This window comes from Semicossyphus pulcher, unplaced genomic scaffold (assembly GCF_022749685.1).
Source record: "Semicossyphus pulcher isolate SPU_LCO1_2020_fin unplaced genomic scaffold, fSemPul1.0.p SCAF_2, whole genome shotgun sequence".
In the NCBI taxonomy this organism is placed as follows: Eukaryota; Metazoa; Chordata; class Actinopteri; order Labriformes; family Labridae; genus Semicossyphus; species Semicossyphus pulcher.
Window position 1 is genome coordinate 5,736,287 of NW_027211693.1, and position 19,621 is coordinate 5,755,907.

The following is a 19,621-nucleotide window of genomic DNA, read 5'->3' on the forward strand; positions in this document are numbered from 1 at the left end:
CCTTGCTGAAGAGCAGAAACAGCCAGCTGACAGTCTAAAGGTTGCCAGACCCCCACCTCCCTCCTCCCCTCTGAGTCTCTCCTTTATTTTCTGCCTATTTGAAGTGGCTCGGCCTGCCCAGTGTGTCTGCTGATGCTGCTGGGTGTGAAGATAAAAGCTCAGTTTTGTAGTTTTATAATGCTCTGCATGTAGAGTGTAAAAGCTGGATCTCAGCACATTTCACCACCAATTAACCTTCAGCCAATGGCAGCAGATAAACGACATAAAGGCTTTGAGACTTTTCTGGCTATTGTTATCCGATTGTTTTGTTGTTGTCTTAAGCCCTAAATTTCATCTTGGCCTCCAGCTGTATTGAATCAGAGTTAGCTCTGAGTAACTGCCTTACGGCTGGTTGAGCCTCTGTCTCTCTCTCTCAACGTCTGGTTGAAAAGTGTAAGCTTTATAAATGGCTAGGGATAATTGCTGTTTCAACAGTTTTTTAGATACTATACTGCAATGTGTAGTTATGACCTGCTTCAGTGAAAAATGGCCACTATAAGGCTGTTCAAACGATGGTTATATGTAAACTAGACATCTGAAATAACTCATAACACTTCTATCCTTTATTTCTAGACTATTGGTTCTGATGGTTCAATTTGGTTTTTAGTATCCAAGAGCAAAGTTTGTTCATAAAATGTAATATTTCTGAAACAGTCATTTTTTGTGTTATTAGACAGATATTGTGTCGGAGCCAAACAGTCCATTTAACACAACAAAGCCAAACCATAACTCAAACAAAGCGAGCGATGGAGGCAGCGCTGGCAGAGCTGGCTAAAGCACTCAGTTGGAGCATTTTCAAAACTTTAAGTTTCTTTTCCTCGTCTTCTCAAAGACTCCAGTCTCTGCAGATTCGATGCCCAGCCTTAAAGGTGCACTGTTGATAAGCTCACTCATTCACCTTGCCTCTTTACTTTACCCAACATCACAAAATCACCATCATCACATTTTCTCCTTCTCTTCTGTCTTTGTCGTTCTCTGAAGGGGTGTCTCTCACTGTGTGGAGTGCTCTCCAGCATACCAAAGCCCCAGCAGGCAGAGGGGGAAGAAAGTCGTATTTCCTCTTTGTTTCTTGTGAGATCGGAGGTTGGACAGCTAAATTAGTGTGCTTGCAGTGTTCCCTCCTTAGCCCTTTGAAGCCTGCTGATGATCCACGTTCTGCCTGTCTCTCCGGGGACTGCAGGCAGCCTTCTTAGCTACAGCCTTGCGGTTTGTTTGCTATGAAGTCTCAGAGTATTCATAAGGTATTCCCTTCACCTTCCCCGACTGCCCCCCTCCCTCGCCGTCCTCCTTCACGGACGCACTCGCCTTGTTTGATGGCTCGAAAAGCTTCTCATGTAGTCTGAAGAGCACCCTTCAACGGCTGGGCCTGTTCTCAGAAGTGACAGGTTTACTCCCCGGGAGCGAGTGGCGGCGAGGTGCTCTCGCCGTTACTTGTCACATGAAAGCTCGACCTTGCCGTCGCCCCCATAGGTTAATTTGACAGACTTTGTGAAGACGCAGCAGTGTGCAATTGATTATGGTTCAAAGGGTCTTTTATCAGCTGCTGGTAATCGCGCGGAGAGAACAAGAACACCCGACTTGTCCTCTCCACTCACTTTGGAGAAGATGCTAACGGACAGAGCTTTGTGTGTGTGTTTTTTCATGTGTGTTTGTGTGTGTAGCAGAGCAAGCAGTTCTCTTTTCAAGTGTGTCCATGCGTGTAACAATTGCCCATGTGCCCGCTTCAAGGATTAAGCTTCACCGTGGAGTTTGTCAGCAGGAACAGAAAAACACACCTCGGTCGTGACAATGCAGCGCGGCGGCAGAGCAGGCGCTTGTTTTGTCCGAGCACTGCTGCACATCGCTGTTTATACCTGTTCCCAAGGCAACGGATAAAGGTGACTCAGGTTCCCGGTGGCCATATCAGCGTGGTGACCGCTCCTGCCCACACCTGAAAAACAAACCCCGCAATCGCAGCTTTATTTTGTCACTGTAGGCCCTTTCTTCTCCTTCTCAATTCATCTTTTTCTCCCACCTTTTCATCTTTCTGACCTCATCCATCTCTTTTACTCCCCGTCTCTCATCCTTTATTACCTCCTACGTTTCACCTCATTTCTCATCCGTCCCTCTTTTCCTCTCTCGTCTTCATAACCTCCCCCGCCCCATTGTCAACTGTAGTTGTGATTTTCCTTCCAGATTTGTGCAGCAGAGTAGATGGAAATGAAGAAACCGTTGCTTTTATCTCGTCTACGTGGAAGTCATTTCCTCATCTAGCTCTTATTACACGTGATCATTCTTGTGTGACAGGAGTATGCACGGGTAGAATCAGAAAAGACTTTCTTTGCCAGAGAGATGGTGTTATTAAATTTGCCACACAAAACACAAAGTTAACATTTGTACACGTTTTTTTCAATGCATTACCCAGAAACCTCAGCACACAAAGAAACCCTGCGCGCCGAGTCTGATGCTCTTTTAAAATGCTAATTCTGCTACTCCTTATAATAGAACTGTGAAGAGCAGGAGGGCGTCAGAATCAATTCAGGAACTATGTTCTAATTAAGAATCACAAAACGCCCGAGGAGCTTTCATTTAAAACAATTAAAACTCCTTTTGTCGTGATGTCATCGTTTTGTTAGACCTTAGAACTCTGACACGTTTTGGCATCAAGCCTAAAAGGACCTTTTGGATTTTTGTTGGACTTTTTATGTCTACATGTATCCTGATCCGATATTGGTTGACCTGTTTGGGCTGCCCCCTAAAAGTTGACAGTTCAAATCATCAGTTGAGAAGACGGCAGGTAGACTCGCATATTATGTGTTTTGTTGCTGCACTCTTGTACACAGAGCGCTGCACGACCAACAACACACGGCAGCCTGTGAACTTTACAAATGAGCCAATTTAACCCTTCAGTGATCAATGGTCATGACGTCTACAATCCAAAACTAATGGACCAAATTAATGAAACCGGTGTATAAAAGTCAATGTTGGAGCCAAAATGTGTTTTTAGATGTCAGGTGGTTTAAAGCCTGTACAGTCGGTCTGTTAATTCAAACCTCTCTCTCTGTCTTCCTCCAGGTGCTCTGGCCGTCCTGATACCAGAGCTGGACCTCGTCATCTCGTTGGTGGGCTCGGTCAGCAGCAGTTTCCTGGCGCTGATCTTTCCCCCCCTGCTTCAGATTCTAGCGTTTCACAACGAGGGCCTGTCGCCGCTGGTGACCATCAAGAACACCATCATCAGCCTGTTTGGTTTGGTCGGGTTCCTCACAGGAACCTACATCGCCATCGAGCAAATCATCCAACGGAACGGACTCAAACTCACAGAGGAGACGTTCTCTCCCTACCTGGTGCAGTGATGAAGTGAAGTGACTGTTGGCAGGTGGACGTTAACTCACCCACGCCATTTAGAAACCATTTCTAGGGCACATTTTTTTATTTTTGTCTTCTTTGATTTGCTGCTGTTGGATGTGGTGGCCATTTTAGGATTGATCTAGCACATGTCTCAAAGAGTTTCAAAGTCCAGTTGTTTAGTGCAATGTTCTGATGATATATATATGATACAAGCAAATCATTCCTTAAGATTGGAGGTGACTTTAGAAGATTTTTAGAGAATTTTAGAGGTAATTTATCGTTTGACAGCCTGAGTATATTGACGTGTTTAATATTTCAGTCAAAAAAATCAAACTACCTCACGTAATGGTGATTGATTTGGTCTTTTTGAACGTCTCGATTGGACGCCATCGCAGAAGTAGTGTTGGCCTGTTGCCTTTAACACCAACAGCTTCTCATGTAGAGTTCTTAGAGTTCTATCACCCACCACTCTTTTTGTTGCACTTTGATTTATGCCTTATTCACTGAGATGGCGCACTACTTCGACATAGACAACACATCACACAAACTTTAAATCATGTACCTGTAGCTTCAGATATACAGTTGCAGAAGGCACAAGTGTTTTTTATAACTGAGCCTAGAACAAGAAAGGGGTTGGGTATCAAACGGTTCTGAATTTCAGTTCCTAATTAATACGAACGATGGATTTTTGAGAAATTGTGCTTTTTGATTCTGCTCATTGAATTCTGCTGCTCATCCGTCTGAGATCAGCCGGCACACTGAGGAAATTCTCCTACTGGTTAATAAACCTTTTGACAGCAACAAAACCTAATAAACCAGACCTTTTACTGGAACAAAAAAACATCCACCACTGATGCTCAATAATTGTGGACAACTTACTTAGAATCCCCCCATACTTAGTATTAGTATTAGGATCCGAAAAAAACAAATGCTTAAAGGTCGGTTCAACGGCACCAAATTGACTCGCCATTGTCTCATAGCAAAGTCGGACTGCTGCTGCACAGAGAAGACACTCCATCAAAGATCACATACTTAATACTCTACAGGTCTGAGTTTTCTATTGTTGAACATGGACGTTAATACAAGAACTAAAGTGGTTATATTTGAGGCGCTGGTTTAGCCCAATCGGTAGAGCATGCGTATCATATACAGAGGCAAAGTCCTCATCTCCTCTCTGTCTCCCCCACTCTTCACTGTCCTATCAACAAAGCAAAGGCCCCAAAAATATCTTAAGAACAAAATTGGTTTTATTTCTGTTTAAAAAAAGCAAAACTACGGTGGGGGAGAAGGACAAGTGTAGTGTATAATAAGAGCGTACAACATCATGTTACGACGTAAGTTGCTTTGACCTAAGGTAAAAATAGAGTCATTACATTGAGATCTAATAATTATGAATATTAAGATGTTATTATTTTGAGTCTCGTCACCATCTTATTTTTACTTCATTATTTAGATCCTTACACACAGATCATGTTCGCTGGACAGGATCTCTGTTTCATCACTGAAGTCCAACTAGGAGCTCTGGATCTTGTAATTATGAAATACTTAATGAGAAACTAAAGAAATTGTTTCAATTTTTTACAAAAAAGCGAGTGAGCAGCCAAAAAGTAAAACTGTAGGAAGTTCAAAACTAAAGTAAACATTTAGTTGGTTCGTGACAGGATGATGAAAACGTATATTTGGAAGTCTCTTAGGTTTTAAGATGTTTTTTACTGTTTGCATCTTCCGTTCGGTTCGACCAGGATTGATAAGCACAATGAGAATCAGTGACATCGAACTGATGCTCAACCCCAGAAAAAAAATCATCCTTTAAAAGTTGGTAGTTCTGCCTTTATTTAGGAGCACCTTTTTTCTTGTCTTTAAAACTTTTATTTTTTTGATCTGAATCTTTTTTTATGTGTTTTTATGTTTTAATATATTTACTAAATTTAAGGTTGGGTGTTTTTTTTTATTATAACAGCATGCATTTTAAGTAGACTTAAACCTAACTTTGTTTCAGTTTAATTTCAGAGAGGCTCTGCATGTAATATAATGTATTATGTATGTAATATAAACCTTAAGTATTAATTACAGACTGTAGGTACTATATTCATTAAGTAAACTCATCCATCTGCTAAAGGGCAACACGTACTGTAAGTTCACCCTAAAGCTTCTGTACTGTTGTGTGTCTTCAGTGTTTGTGTGGCAGTATGAAGTTATTCTTGGTTCTTATCTATCAAATGCTGGTTCATCAGTGGAGATTGGCTGAAGTCCGAAACCTTTGAGCCTTATGTGTAAAGGATTTGTTGAAGTTGTTCTTGTGTGTGTAAAAATATACACAATTGTTGCACATGTAAATGTCTGCACACACATATAAAAATGTTTAAATAATTTGATAATGTGCTGAAACTGTTTGGATGAGATTTTCTCCAAATTTCCCACTGGACACTTTAAGAGGAGGATGATGACGTGCAGCGACCCAAAGAAGACCAGTTTCACTTTGTCGTCTTTCTTTTAAGGCTGCAACTGATTCAATTTTAACTCTTTATTAATCAATTATTTTTGTCAAGTTCACCAGAAAGTGAGAATAATTCAGGTTCTCAGAGCTCGAAACATCATCCTCCAGCTTAACTGCTGTTTTATTAACAGTTAAAAAACTCAGATACGACAGACTTTAATTGGAAAACTAACTACAAACATCTTTTTAGCAGTCTTTTATTTCTTTATTTCTTGCTCTGAATAAATGCATTAAAGTATCCACATGTGCTTCGCTGTCTTCTTTAGGTAGCGCAAAGCGCCTGAAAGATATTGGACGACTTATACTGTCTGCTTTAATTAGGCTTGCCATTGATTCTGTGAGTCTCTGAATATTTCTGAAGCGATGACCAATATTCTTACAAAAGATATTCCCTCATTTGGTGGTTAGATGATGGCGGTGCAGAGCGCTGTCGGTCCAAAATCTCTAATAGGTGTTCAAGGCTGAGATAACTTAAGATTTAAGTCATTTTATAGCATTCAGTAGCTCTGTGGACAGGGGCATTATCATCATTGAGACACCATTCCCATTAGGATAGAAATATTTCATCTGAGAATAAATGTGAACACTCAGCTCAGCTTTGTATTATTTGTGAACCTTCCCTGTAAAATGACAATTTAATCCAAAGTCCCCCCACTGCATGACAAAGCCACTGGCTCCCCTCACTGTGGGGGTCAGGCATTTAGGATTTCTCGCCTGCAGTTGCTTTACTTCCTTTTTAAAAATCATCGGTTATATCGACCCTAATATTACCAGATAAAGATGCATAGAAGTAGGCAGTGCAGTTAAACTATCAGAACATTTAGTAATAAAAGAATTTCCATTTGACAAATTCTTACTGAATAAGCAAGATACAAGTTGGGCTTTATCTCAAGGTAATTGAATCGCCCGAAGAAGTGTTCTGTGTAGCTCAAAGATAACGGACGGCAACATGTACATCATGTGAGGGCAAAATGTTGAAATGTCACGAGCTGCTTCATAAAAGACGAGGTCTCACTCTGCACTCGCCCTGATGAGCAGATGTCCAGCCTTAGGGGTTACACTTCATGATCACTTCATTACTGACTTTATTATCGCACTGGCGCCAGCAAGACATCATATATGCTGCATAGGGTCTGTTTGATAGCCCCCCTTCTGTGAGAAGTGACACGTCTATCCACAGTACTGGTCATTAAATCCGTGTTAATGGTTCACCTTAGCTATCTTGTCTTTTACCAAATCTGCTTCCAACGAGCTTATTTCAAGAAGATCAGCCTGAAGCTTCTCACATGCACCAAAGGTCTCACTGTCCTTTAATCAGCAGTTTAACGTATGACGTGTCCATTTAGAAGAGACACAGACACAGGTAGCTAAATCCTAATATAGTTTATCTGAAACTTGAAAGTGATTTATATCACAGTCAGATAGATAAAAGATCCTCAGTCAATTTGTGTAAAACAAAACTGTATAATTACAACGTAAAAGAAAATCCATAGACAATATCCGCAGTAGATATGTGTGAAGTTAAACTTGAATTGGGAAACCATAAATGAAACCAATATATTTTATAGATATATAAGAAATGGACAACTTCACATCAGCCATTGGTTTGTGGACTACCATTAAGAAACCTTGAGTTGGGCATGGCCGTCGCCATCTTTGTTTTAGGAGTCACAAGTGGCCACATTTGAGAGGAATGAGTTAGAAAGCTGCAGGGTTCTCAGGTTATCAGCTAGCATAGTTAGCAAGGTGTATCGTTAATTCAAATTCTTCTGTAATAGTTTTGGCTGCTAAAATAGCTTTATTGTCTGTTTTCCTATAAATTCATCACATTGATACGGCAGCCATTTTCCTTTGACATCACACTCAAGACAGGAAGCTCAAATGCTGTTATAACGTCCTGCTGCTATGTCATTTCACCACTTCCTGACTGATCAGCAAGTGAAGAGAAAATCCAAGATGGCGCTGTGTCAGGCAGCCAGCTGCAGCAGCTCTGACCAACTTTCTGTGATGTAGTGTATCAATCCAAAATGGATAGTCCAAATCCGGAGGGAGATTGCACCGCTACACAACAGCTAATGTTATCATTTTACCACTTCCTAGCTAGCATAACACACGTTAGCAAGGAATGTAGGCCACCTATCACAAAGGTAATGTTAGCAAGGATAACTGCTACAATAGCCGATGTGACATGGAAGCTTATAAATTGTCATACAATGTTCTTAGACCTTGAAATATGGTTTCAACTCTAATCCTGAGACTCACGTTTTATTCACATCATGTACAAATTAAAGCTAAAACTGACCAGACAAATGAAATGTTGTCCTGCTCCCAGCTGAAGACTTTCAGCAGGAAGTTGTTCGAGGTAACTCCCTCTCACTTGCGGTCGACACATTGCTACTAGTCCTAATGCAGCAGGATTAATGCATGAGGAGGCTCGCGTGGCTGTGGCCGCACAATTACATCCCAGAGGTTAACACAGTGGTTAATAGACTGTTGGAAGGTTTCTGTGAATTAATTGGCTGCTCCAACTTGTTGCTGACTTCAGTTTTTTCCAATTATTTTAAGCAGTCACAGACCTGTAATTGATTTCCTCTCTGAAAATTGCCTTTTTGGACTTTTGCATGGAAAATGCATAGAGATGTATGTTTGAATATCATTATAGCTTTGATAAAATATGTATAAATCTGGACATATAACTTTCCTGGTTTTAGTTGGTGTACATTTGACAAATGTATACCCGGTTTATTGCTGCCAATCCTAATAGTAGCTAACCATAAAAAGGACAAACTATTATCGAATCTTCCTGTCAGCGTTTACGCCTTTAATTTTGTTGGCGCGCTGCAGAATGTAAATCCAAACCGAATAAAGCACCTTGGAGCCCTGAGGCCCAGCTGCTTTCATGAACACCTCTGCCTGGTTCGTGTTTTCTCCTCTCAGCTTCCCTGAAGTGCAAACGCTTTTCAACATTTGTTGCACAAGCAGGCCAAGTAATCCTGTTGGCTGCCTAATTGATACAAACGAGAGGGAGGCCGATTGGTTCGGGAAGGAGAGAAAAAGGGTCCGTTGGGGTTAATTTTCCTCTGCAAAGCTCCACGCTGCACTTACGGTCAGCCAGAGATGGAATTTCATTAACCCGAGTGGGAGCAGGGGAGTCTCTAATGTAGACCGATGTATTCCGACAACAGCACCATGAATATTAGATGAGCCGGTCTTTATAGACTGTGCTCGTGCCTGCTTTTAGCTTTAAATTGTTAAAAAATGTCATATACAAAGTGTAAGGAATCGATATGGAGTTGTTTTATCTGTGTGAGTTACCCTCTGAATTCCTACTGGAAGGTTTGGCTGTTTATTTTACAGCTTAAGTCAAGGTCATTTTTGTGTTTAACCCAAAATCTGAATACGCCTCCGAGGAATTTGTTGCTTTTACAGTATGCTCCAGCCTCTATCCTTGGACCATTTATTTGGATCAGGAAAAACTCCCAAGAAATTGAAGAAACTTTAGGAAGAGTAAACAGACGAGCATCCCTCTCCCAGGATAGAAAGAAAGGCCATAGAAAATTACAAAATGTACACATTTCGAAGCAGAAATTACAAATACATGTACATTTAAAACGTGTGAAGATTAAAGATCCAGAAGGACCTAAAACACAATCTCCTTTTTACTCTTTGACCTTAGAAGAAGACCGGCCGCACAAACACAGCAGAGGCAAACTAGGATGGAGGGAGAAAGAAGAGAGGCTGGATCTCCTGAGGGAGGTGGATGAGCTGATGAGCTAGATCAACATCAGGATGAGACACCGGCAGGCAGGAGAGAGACAGAGAGAGGTCCCAGGACTTCTCTCAGCACAGGAAAGCCTGAGTGAAAAAGACAGGGAGGAGAAAGTTGGGGAGAGGCTGAGGAGAGGATGCACAAAGCTTGGAGGCTTGTGAAAAACAAACACAGAGTTAGAGTGTTGCTGTGGTTGTGGTCAGCGGGATGGAACAGTCGGAGTTGTGATGTTGCTGCAGTACCAAGCAGTACCACAGGGGGTGTCTCCCTCCTGCTTTGCTGTGATGTGCTAGAGCTAAGTTGTGTTCAGTCCTGATATGTTACTGCGACCGACTTCCACAAGAGAGAACTCTCATCAGTAACAAGTTGGTGCAGGTTATGCAGTCCATGTTCTGCTCGTGTATGATAATAGAACATAGCGCCGATGAGACCTGGCATTGTGTGGTCGATGATTATAAAATAAAGTGGAACTGTGGAAATCTCCATTCCCTCGTCTGTCCAGTCTTTAAGCTAACTGGCTATTCCGGAGCCCCGGCTAACTAGCCCCGCTGCCAGCTCCCTCTACCTACACCAACAACGTTACAGGGACAGGCATGATTTAGATGTATTCGGGGTCTGAGATTATTGAGACTGAGACCACCTGCCCAAAGGATAACGGCGACGGCGAAGTGTGTGGCCTGGGATTTTAAGAATATACACTAATTAAAAGTGAAAAGATTACTTTGTAGTTCAGATATATACGGAGTCTGATGTCAGCAGGGAGCTTATTCTCGAGGAGATTGGAACCATAAGAGAACGCCCGGCAGCCTGTTGACTTCAGAGCAAAGTGCAACACATGGGATATAAGAGATCAGACAAGGAGCGAGGCCATTATATTTGTGAGTCATCAGAAGCACCTTGTACCTGTAGCATTCGGAACCATAAGATAACTATCACGCAGTAAACAAGAATAGAAAAGACTCTTCAGTAATCAAGTATGGATGACACAGAGGAGGGCTGTCGGAATTACAGCCAATCAGCCAATGACAGAGAGGACATGATTTTATGCAATGTTTGCTGACATAAGCACTGTCTCGCTGTCCAGAGGAGAGGGTGTGTCAGAAATTAGGCTGTCAAGATTAACTCTTACATGACCGAGCTCTTGTCTACGTTTAGCAGGGCCAATGACCTACATCTCAGTTTTGTTGGAATTTAGGAGTTAAAAAATGAAATGTAGGTTTTCTCGGTGGAAAAGAGACCTCCTTAATAACAGGTAGCCTACATAAAGCTATGTACCATCAGCTTGGAGGTGGACATTCCATCCATAACTTATATATGAAGACAATATATATGAAGAGAAACATAGAGGACCAAGTACGGGGCCCTGAGGCACTCCATATTTCACATCAGATAAGCACGCTGAGTTTGTTCAGGACAGCCAGGCTAGAGAGACATAAGTGCTTTTCCAATCAGTTTTGGATCATGATCAATGGCATCATTCTTTCTAGTACTTTGGGGGAGAATGGCGGGTTAGAGACTGGTCCGTGGTTATTAAGAGACCCTGGGTCAATATATGTTTTCTTAAGTGCAGGTTTTACTGTACTGAAACTTAGGATGGACTATGGTTGTCGTATGTGATCATATTTACAGTATCCAACCTTTTGGGTCCCAGAGAGCTTAAAAAAGTTAAGCTGGCACAGGGTCAAGGAGGCTTTTTCATCTATTTCACCACAGAAACCGATGTACACGATGCACTGCGACAGACTGTTATGACTCTCAGGATCACATTAGTCATCTGTTGCCCACTTTTCAAAGGACAAACAGTTGCCTCATCCTTTTCCTTCTGAAATGACCCCTCTCTCTCACTCATTACCGTCTGCGTGAAGAGTTGGAAAAAACACTTTGATGACACCAATTCAGCAGCTCCTAATTGGCTGTAAACCAAGCTCTATTCACTCTCACAATATCGTGTCTGTGTCTGAGGCAGCTCAGCCCCTGTGAGAGACAGCGTAAGGATCAGTTTGTCTCTTTGTGTAAACTGTGATGGACAAACAAAATTGTGTACACGACAATCAGGTAACATTTTTATCACGATGATCCAGCAGCAAAGCTTGAAATCAGTGCTATTTGTGATAGTATTCATAAAGTAGAGCAGTGGCAGTTTAACTAGAAGAAGGTCAAAGCGGATAAAAAGTTTGCTAACGAGCAAATTAGTTTAAGAAATCCTTCTTTTCTAAAATGAAGCTCATCTGTACTTTAGACGTCCTGTCAGCCGTACCATCAACCCAGAAACGCCCTCCCGCCTCTTACTCCGCTCCTAAACTCTGACGTCGACGCCGACTTCTCCAAGTGCGTCATCGCAGCCGGCTGGGAATGCGTCAGGAACCCCTCACCAACGACGTCATCCTTTTCTCTTCTTTTTGCTGTTTGCAGAGATCTCACCTGTCAGCACCGCGAGCAGAGCTTTGTCTCCGTGACCTCTCAGCGTCTGACTCTGAACTATGACTAAGCTGCTCTCACACTTGCCCAAAACACTTTCATTCAGATATTCTTCACTTGTTTCTGTTTGCAGTTTATCATCAGATGAATCTCTCAACTTCACTTCAAGAATATGAATCACTGTTTGGAAACTAAAAGAATATGATCATCAGCATTTGGATGCCTGGTTCTGATGTATTCTTTCAAAGTGCCTTCATCTGAATACATTTGGACTTTAAAGTAATAATCTCAAACTTATGTCAATAAATGTCTGTTAAGTTATCTATCACCGAATGAGGTAACACAATGGTGATTGAGCCTACGGCCGGATGAAAGCCTTTGCATTTGCAGTACGTCGGATTCTTATAGACCTTTGTGGCGACATTCGCGGACAAAATCACAAGCGGCGCCCAGTTAGTGACGCGTTTTCCATCAGCCAGCAGTGGTTGTTCTGTCAGAGAGGGTAGGCGGAGCTAAGCGGCTGCTTTTCCGCTCTCTGCAAGTGTTGAGAGTAAACAGTAATCTACTATGGCTGAACAAACAAAGAAAAGATGGATGACTACAGATACAACTTCAACAAGAAGTGAAAATCCAAAGAAGAAGAAACTAATTTAGCATTTCAAACTTTTCTCTCTTTAATAAAGAGTCTTTATATCTGTGACCTTCACAGTACGGCACCGCTCTGATGACTGCTGTACTAATAATACATTTTTGTTTCCCGCTACACACCGCTACCGACGCTGCCCAACTTTTTATCTGATTTCCAAAAGCAGGACGAGAAATGTCAACGTCTTTCCACCCCTAACATGAACTGTTTCACAAATTAATCCTCCCCACAAATGAAGCCGAACAGGATATCTAATGCTGTTAATAATATTAACGATCCAATCTCGAGCACGCACCTCCTCATGAACAGGTGGCATTCATCAGGCTGAAGCGAGCGATTTAGGAGTGCTGTGTTCTCCTTGCTGACATGTGAGGGCCCTTCAGCCCCCGTCGTGGAGGGTTCTCCAGCTGCATGTGTGGGGGACAATCAATGGACGTCTCCCAGGAGTCCATTAATGATGTGACCTTTCAGACCTCAGCTGCGCTTTCTGCTTCCAGGGGTCATCTCTCCACCTGATTCCTCTTGATTGGCTGTGACTACATTGAAATTCAAGCTCACAGCTGGCTATATAATTATAATAGGAGCAGGGTTTTTGTAGATGAAGATGTAACTTGCATGCATGAGGTTGAAATAGAAGCAGTGCAACCTCCACGGCTCACCAGATTCCGCTTTGCACCAGAATCAGACGGTGGACTCGGTGCTCTGCAGGGTTTGGAGGCTCATTTGTTCTCTTTGGTTAACAGTAAGACTGCGTGTAGTGTGGCCAAACAAGAAGCCCAAGAAAAACCACTTTAATTTGGGCCATACCAATATTTATATGTTAAATGCAGCATGTCATGGCTTGCTTTTTGATCATGCTGACCCATAGTCTTCTGCAGCGGTCCCAACAACTGAGCCCCCCTGAAAGCACAGACAGATACCACATGGACTGCACAGATTTATAAGCAAGACAGCCAAAGTTGAAGGCTCAATTTTCTTCAGGCTCCTGTGGCCGATCTGTTCCAGATTAGCAGAGTAGAGGACGAATGGCGAGAGAAGACGTAACACTACAGTCATTGAAGTCTCCATATTAGTGAACATTACCCTCAGACCAACACAGAGAAGCTGTTCTGCTGTTAAACACGCCGGCGAGCGAGATCCTTGCTGTTTTTTCGGTAAGTTAAGTGTGTGTGTTTGGGTTAGCAGAAGTGGCTACGGCGGCGCCACCCGCCGATCTTTACTGCGCAGATTCTGGCTCCAAATGACGTCACCATCGCAAGATGGCAGCGCCTATCACAGGGCTATGTTGGCATCAATTTCATACAATGAGCGCAGATGGAGACGCGTCGTCCATCTGTAAGTGTTGTGTACCTGTACCGACTCCTGGCCCTGTTCCTGCCTGATCCCTGGTCTGATCCTTTTCCTGATTTTCTTTCTGACTTTCCATTTTATCATTCATTCTCTAAACTCTATATGGAAAGTTTCTCCCCTCTTTAAATCAAAACATAAACATTGCAAGATGACATAAGCTGTTATAAAGCTGCAAACATTTTGATTCTTTTCAGCACAGCCTGCTCATTTAATAGTACCATTAGACAACTTACTTCCTCATTACTCATTGACCTCCTTCTAACTCTTACACTGACTCCTTATACCTCTGTTCCGCTAACCTCTCCTCATCCTACAGCTGCTGCCTCCTTCCCTCCTCCTCCCCTCCTCCTCCCCTCCTCCTCCTCATTCCTGCTTGAGTCGCCCCTTTCTTTTCCCTCTCTCTTCATCACTCCCGCATCCTGTTCCACTTCAGGTTGTACCTGCATCTCCTCTCATCTCTCTCACCTCCCCTCTCCCTCCTCCTCTTCCTTCCTCTTGGTTTTATTCTCTGCTGTTTGCTTCATCTCACTCTGCTGATCTGTGCAGCATCACATCAAATATCGTTGGAAATCCAGCGAGGATTTTCCCTGTCCTGCGGTGGGATTCTGCTCGGCACTGGAGACGTGAGGGAAGCGTGTTTGATCTGTTGCTGCATCCTTCGGCTTTTCTGATGTGGAAAAAAGTAGAAATATATTCTTCAAATTTATCCACCAGTTTACAATTTTCAAGATAACTGCACCGAAAGAGAGAAAAGAAAGTCCTGACACCTTTTTTGATTCATGTGTGTCTAGAAAGCTAAAATGTTAATGACAGATGAAGCTGTAGATCCATCACTTTAATGAAGCTCAGACTGGAATTTAATTGTTTTTTGTCTTGTTAATATTTCATAAGACGACTTCAGCCCTGCACATAGATGCTTTCATATCTCAGAGATGTAGCTGCCTAAGAAATAAAAGGGAATTCCCAGGAAACAAAGAGAATGACACATATATACATTCTTGTATTTCAGAAGTTGAACCAGTCTATATGAATGTATAAAAGTAGGCTATCGGGAAGGATCACAAACTTGTTAAAACTCAGAGTTTACAGATTTAAGTTAAACAGTATTTATACATTATATAAAAGATGCATATTACAGTAACGGAAAAGGTTAAAAGAGTTGATGAAAGAGTTGAGTTGTGATTTGATTAAATGTGTATTGTTCTTGTTAGCTTGCAACTAAGCTAGCTGGCTAACTGATTAGCATGTAGCAAGCTTGGCTGGCGTATAGTTTCTTGCGCTAGTTTTACTTTTACTCCGATACATTTCCCCTGAGAATCTGCATTACTCAAAATGAAATCTGGAGAAAAATGTAGTGCTCAATGATTTCGGATTTAACTGAAAACATAAATGAAGAGAAGCTGAGGGGTTAAAAGCTGAGGGTGGCAGTAATGCAACATTGTGGTTGCCAACTGGCATAAAAAACCTTGAAGAAGAAGAAGAATGTAAGGAGAAGAAGAAGGAGGAGGAGGACAAGGAGAAGAAGGAGAAGAAGAATGTAAGGAGTAGAAGAAGGAGGAGGAGGACAAGGAGGACAAGAATGGAAGGAGAAGAAGAGGAACGGAAGAAGAAGAATGAAAAGAGAAGAAGACTGATACTGGATGCATGATGGAGGCAGAGACAGCAACGGCATCGGCACCAGCTACTCCGGTGAAAGACGATGGTGGTGACGAAGACGAGCGGGTCGATGAACACGTCTTTAAGTTGTGAAGACTTGTTTTTATTCACGTGACTTTTTTAAGGTTGTTTAAAAAGACTAAAAAGACTTTCACCTGAGTAATATTAGAATAGCTGACTTTCACTTCTACCAAAGTCATTTTCTGGTTTCACCAAACACTGCTTCTCGCCAACTTATCCATATTAAGTCACTAAGTCACCATGTTTTCAAAGAAGGAAGGAATCTCCTGTCACCTCCTTTGCCTTCGTATCTTATTGCCCATCATCCCTTCTTTCCTGTGACATCTCTCCTTTCCTTTTCCTCCTCTTCTCTTCTCTGGTCTCCCAATTTCTCTCCTGTCTCCTCTCTTGCTTTTTCACCGCCTCTCCTCTCCTCCTCTCATGGTGTAAACAGTGTGGAGAGACTGTGTTGACCGGCGGCATCGCTCGGGGCGACAGGTCCTTTTAACTGACAGGACACCTGTCAGATCTCCAGCAGCAACAGACTCACAGAGATGGATTGTGTGTTTGTGTGTGTTCACAGAGAGAAACCAGACAGCTGTTGCTATAAAAAGACACAAAGAAAGGTGAATTATGTGTTTGAAATGGAGCAAAACAGAGCAGAGAGCTTAAAATAGTGTGTGCAGTAGAGATCGGCTGGTGTAGCCCCTTCCTCTATCCAAACACATCTTTACCTTGTGTCCTTGCCGTGTTGGAGCCCTCAGGTGGAGCTCAGTCTGCAGCAGAACAGCTTCTCGGTTGGTATTCACACTTATGGAAAGTTCAATGACTGTAGTGTTAGTGTTAGTTACGTCTCCTCTCACTGTTCCTCCTCTACTCTGCTACTCGGGAACAGAACGCTTCATTTGTCAACAGAGCTGTCAATCATGAGGCCACACCCCCTTTTTATAGCATCAAATAACTAATCAAAAATAAACTTGTTAGAAAAAAGAACACTTGGACATAAATCAGCATGATAAGAACTAACTATAATGACAGAAACCATGTTTGAGAAAAATGTATCGTGTATTTTATAGTTGACTCATGTCCCATCTGTTAACATGGAGGAGGCGGGCTTTATGACCTATACTGCAGCCAGTCAGCAGGGGGCGATAGAGAGGGTTTGGACTCACTTTTTGGGGAGCTGTCATGTCGGCCATCTTTTTATACAGTCTATATGTGGGTTACATATTTTCATTCTTTTAGTGGTAGAAGAGAAGGTCCATAGCATTTTTCAAGTCTTCTTGTTTAAAACAAAGCTAAAGCTAGGAGGTTATTAGCCTAGCTTAGCACAAAGACTTAAAGCAGGGGCAAAAGGCTAAACTTTAAGAATATGGCAGCACATCTAATTATTTTATCCCAATTTATCCTGTAAAGTTAAGCTGTACGTAAACATAAGTAAAAACTCTTATAAACTTCCCCTTCTGACTCCAGCTCTGGTAAGCGATTCAAATTCACTTCCTGTAAGTGAATTGGTTCATCTCGAACATGATTGATCTTGTACATTTAGTGTCATCAGTATATTTGCACATTAACATCTCTGTACACTGTATCAACATTGTGTCATTCATGAAGCTCGCAGTGGGACAAGAACTTGTCAGTTTTTACATTTTACATTTAGACTTACAGCTTTACTGCAGCACAGATTTAGTGTATTGTAGTGTACAGTAGTGTTACAGTAAAGATTCACCATATTTACTGTCATTTTACTCTGCACCACATAGGATTGCACGACAACCTTGCAGAGGTGGAAGAGGGCCCCTTTTTACTCCGCAACAAGAGGAAGCCATTTGTGCAATGGTGATTGCAAACAATGCCATAAGGTTGAGAGAGAAACAAAGTGCTGTTATAGAGGATGACAACATCTTTGGGAATATTGAATCCGGTTCAATCGCTACAGTTGACAGAGTGCTCTGGAGAAATGAAATGTGCATAATGTGCCATTTGAACGGAACAGCCACAGAGTGAAGGAGATCCGTCTTGGTCCATACAACACACAACGTCTGCTGACTTTTTTAGACACTCTTTACAGGGACATAATCCCTGAGAATGAGAGGTGTCTAACTGGAGACCATCTGAACATGTATGTTGTTGTTTGGGATAATGTTCACCACTGAGATGTGGTCACACAGTGGTTTGCAGCACATGACAGGATGCTGGTGGAATATCTCCCTCCCTACTCACCATTCCTAAATCCAATAGAGCCGTTTTTCTCTTCCTGGAGGTGGAGGGCAGAGTCCTGCAGAGGGTGGATTCCCCACTCGAGGAGATACTTTCCTCGCTGCATTGCAAGAGATGATATTCGCTGTGATGTAGATGAAAATATGTGGCCAGACAGACAGGAACGTCTGATGTGCATGAATGACTTACAGTACTGTGTATGTTGTTCAGTTCCAATATGTACTGCAATACTGTTTACAGTTGTGCACAGCTCTACCCAAAGGGAGTTTATGTTTGTTGTAAATCAGGGTGTATTTTTTTCTTTTGCACAATGCTCTGAACAAATTAGAATTGCAAAGAGCATATGCAGTAAAAACATGAATCATACAGATTCAGTGTCTTGTACTCAGTTACCTCCCTAAATACAGTCATGTGTAACTTTACTGTTGTATTCAAATGGCTGTGTAAATAGTATATCGTGCTGTCTTGAGCATTTTCAGGTAGTGTCACAAAGATCTGACCTTTTTGCTTTGGAAAACACGTACAGAGTAAACTGTCAGAATGAAAACATGACAAAGCCATTTGACTATCGTTCATAAACAATGGCGTCAGGACGTTTCATCTTGATGACACTGACACTGTCATTGACATGAATACTTGCTTTTGAGGAATGAACTATCCATTTTGAGCAAGTGACACGCTTTTGCAGGTTATCAACTAGGTTTTGCAGTTTTTACTAATTGTTTTGAGAAATGCATTAACTGTTGTGCAGATGTAAAAAGTGATGTGAGAAATGCACCAAAGCGACTGAGAAAAACTGTAACAGAGATCGAGAGTTAGAAACGTCTGAATGTGCAAAATAAGTGACAGACAGACGCAGCGTCTCACAGTGAACGTTCTTTAATTAAGACATGTTTTCCAGGGCTTGGTTGGTTCTTTTGTCTTATCATTAATACAGACATTCAGAGGACACATTCTCCACGGTGATGTGCAAAAAAGCTTATGAAAGGAAAACAGGTACATTCTCATTTACTGTTGGCCTTCAGCCAGAGACACAGACACTTTGTTTTTATATATTTTCTCTTTTTAAATTGTTCCAGACACACAGACACCAACAAGCTCAGGTCATTGCATTGATTCTTAGCGCTCAGAAGAGGAGAAGAGAAGGAAACTTTCCATCTGCATCACTCGGATAAAAGGCCGGTTACATATCTTTTAATCCCTCAGTGGGCCAATTACATCGTGCTTTTCCATCCAGGCCACACCTGGGGTTGTTTTACTCGCTCCTGCTCCTGTGGATGTTAATTCAGATCTGCACTGGGAAAGTGAGCTTTTAACTTATTCATTTAATATATACCATTTCAACTTTAAAGGATGGAAAACTGAGCGGGAAGGTTGCCTTTTTCATTCACTTATATTCTATATTTCCACTAAGTGAGAATCAGTTTGTGAGAAATCACACTCTCATTACCCAGTAGACATGGTGTAAACTTGCAGGTGTTAAGAAAGTCTACTTCTAGGTCAAACCAGGACACGACTTTGGATGTTTTGGAGAAATAAAACCCTCCCAACATCCAGCTTCAACATAATGTCAATGATAATGTTGCTATATGTAATTACACACCGAAATGTTGTCATTTTTTGTAGCTGAAACAAAAGTTATTTGTTTTAAAAACTTTATTTTTCTAACTGATTTAGCAAAAATGTCTAATGTGTCAGG

The 19,621-nt window shown here is 41.9% G+C and overlaps 1 protein-coding gene across 1 annotated transcript in view; it reads left to right on the top strand.

The window, feature by feature from the left end:
• The window catches only part of slc36a1 (solute carrier family 36 member 1), a 46,137-nt gene extending 41,301 nt beyond the window's left edge, over positions 1 to 4,836 (top strand). The window contains exon 12 of the mRNA XM_069670392.1: positions 3,094 to 4,836. Within this exon, the coding sequence (XP_069526493.1) occupies positions 3,094 to 3,371 (278 nt within the window). The 3' untranslated portion in view covers positions 3,372 to 4,836. The remainder of the gene's footprint in view (positions 1 to 3,093) is intronic.
• Positions 4,837 to 19,621: the final 14,785 nt, after the last annotated feature.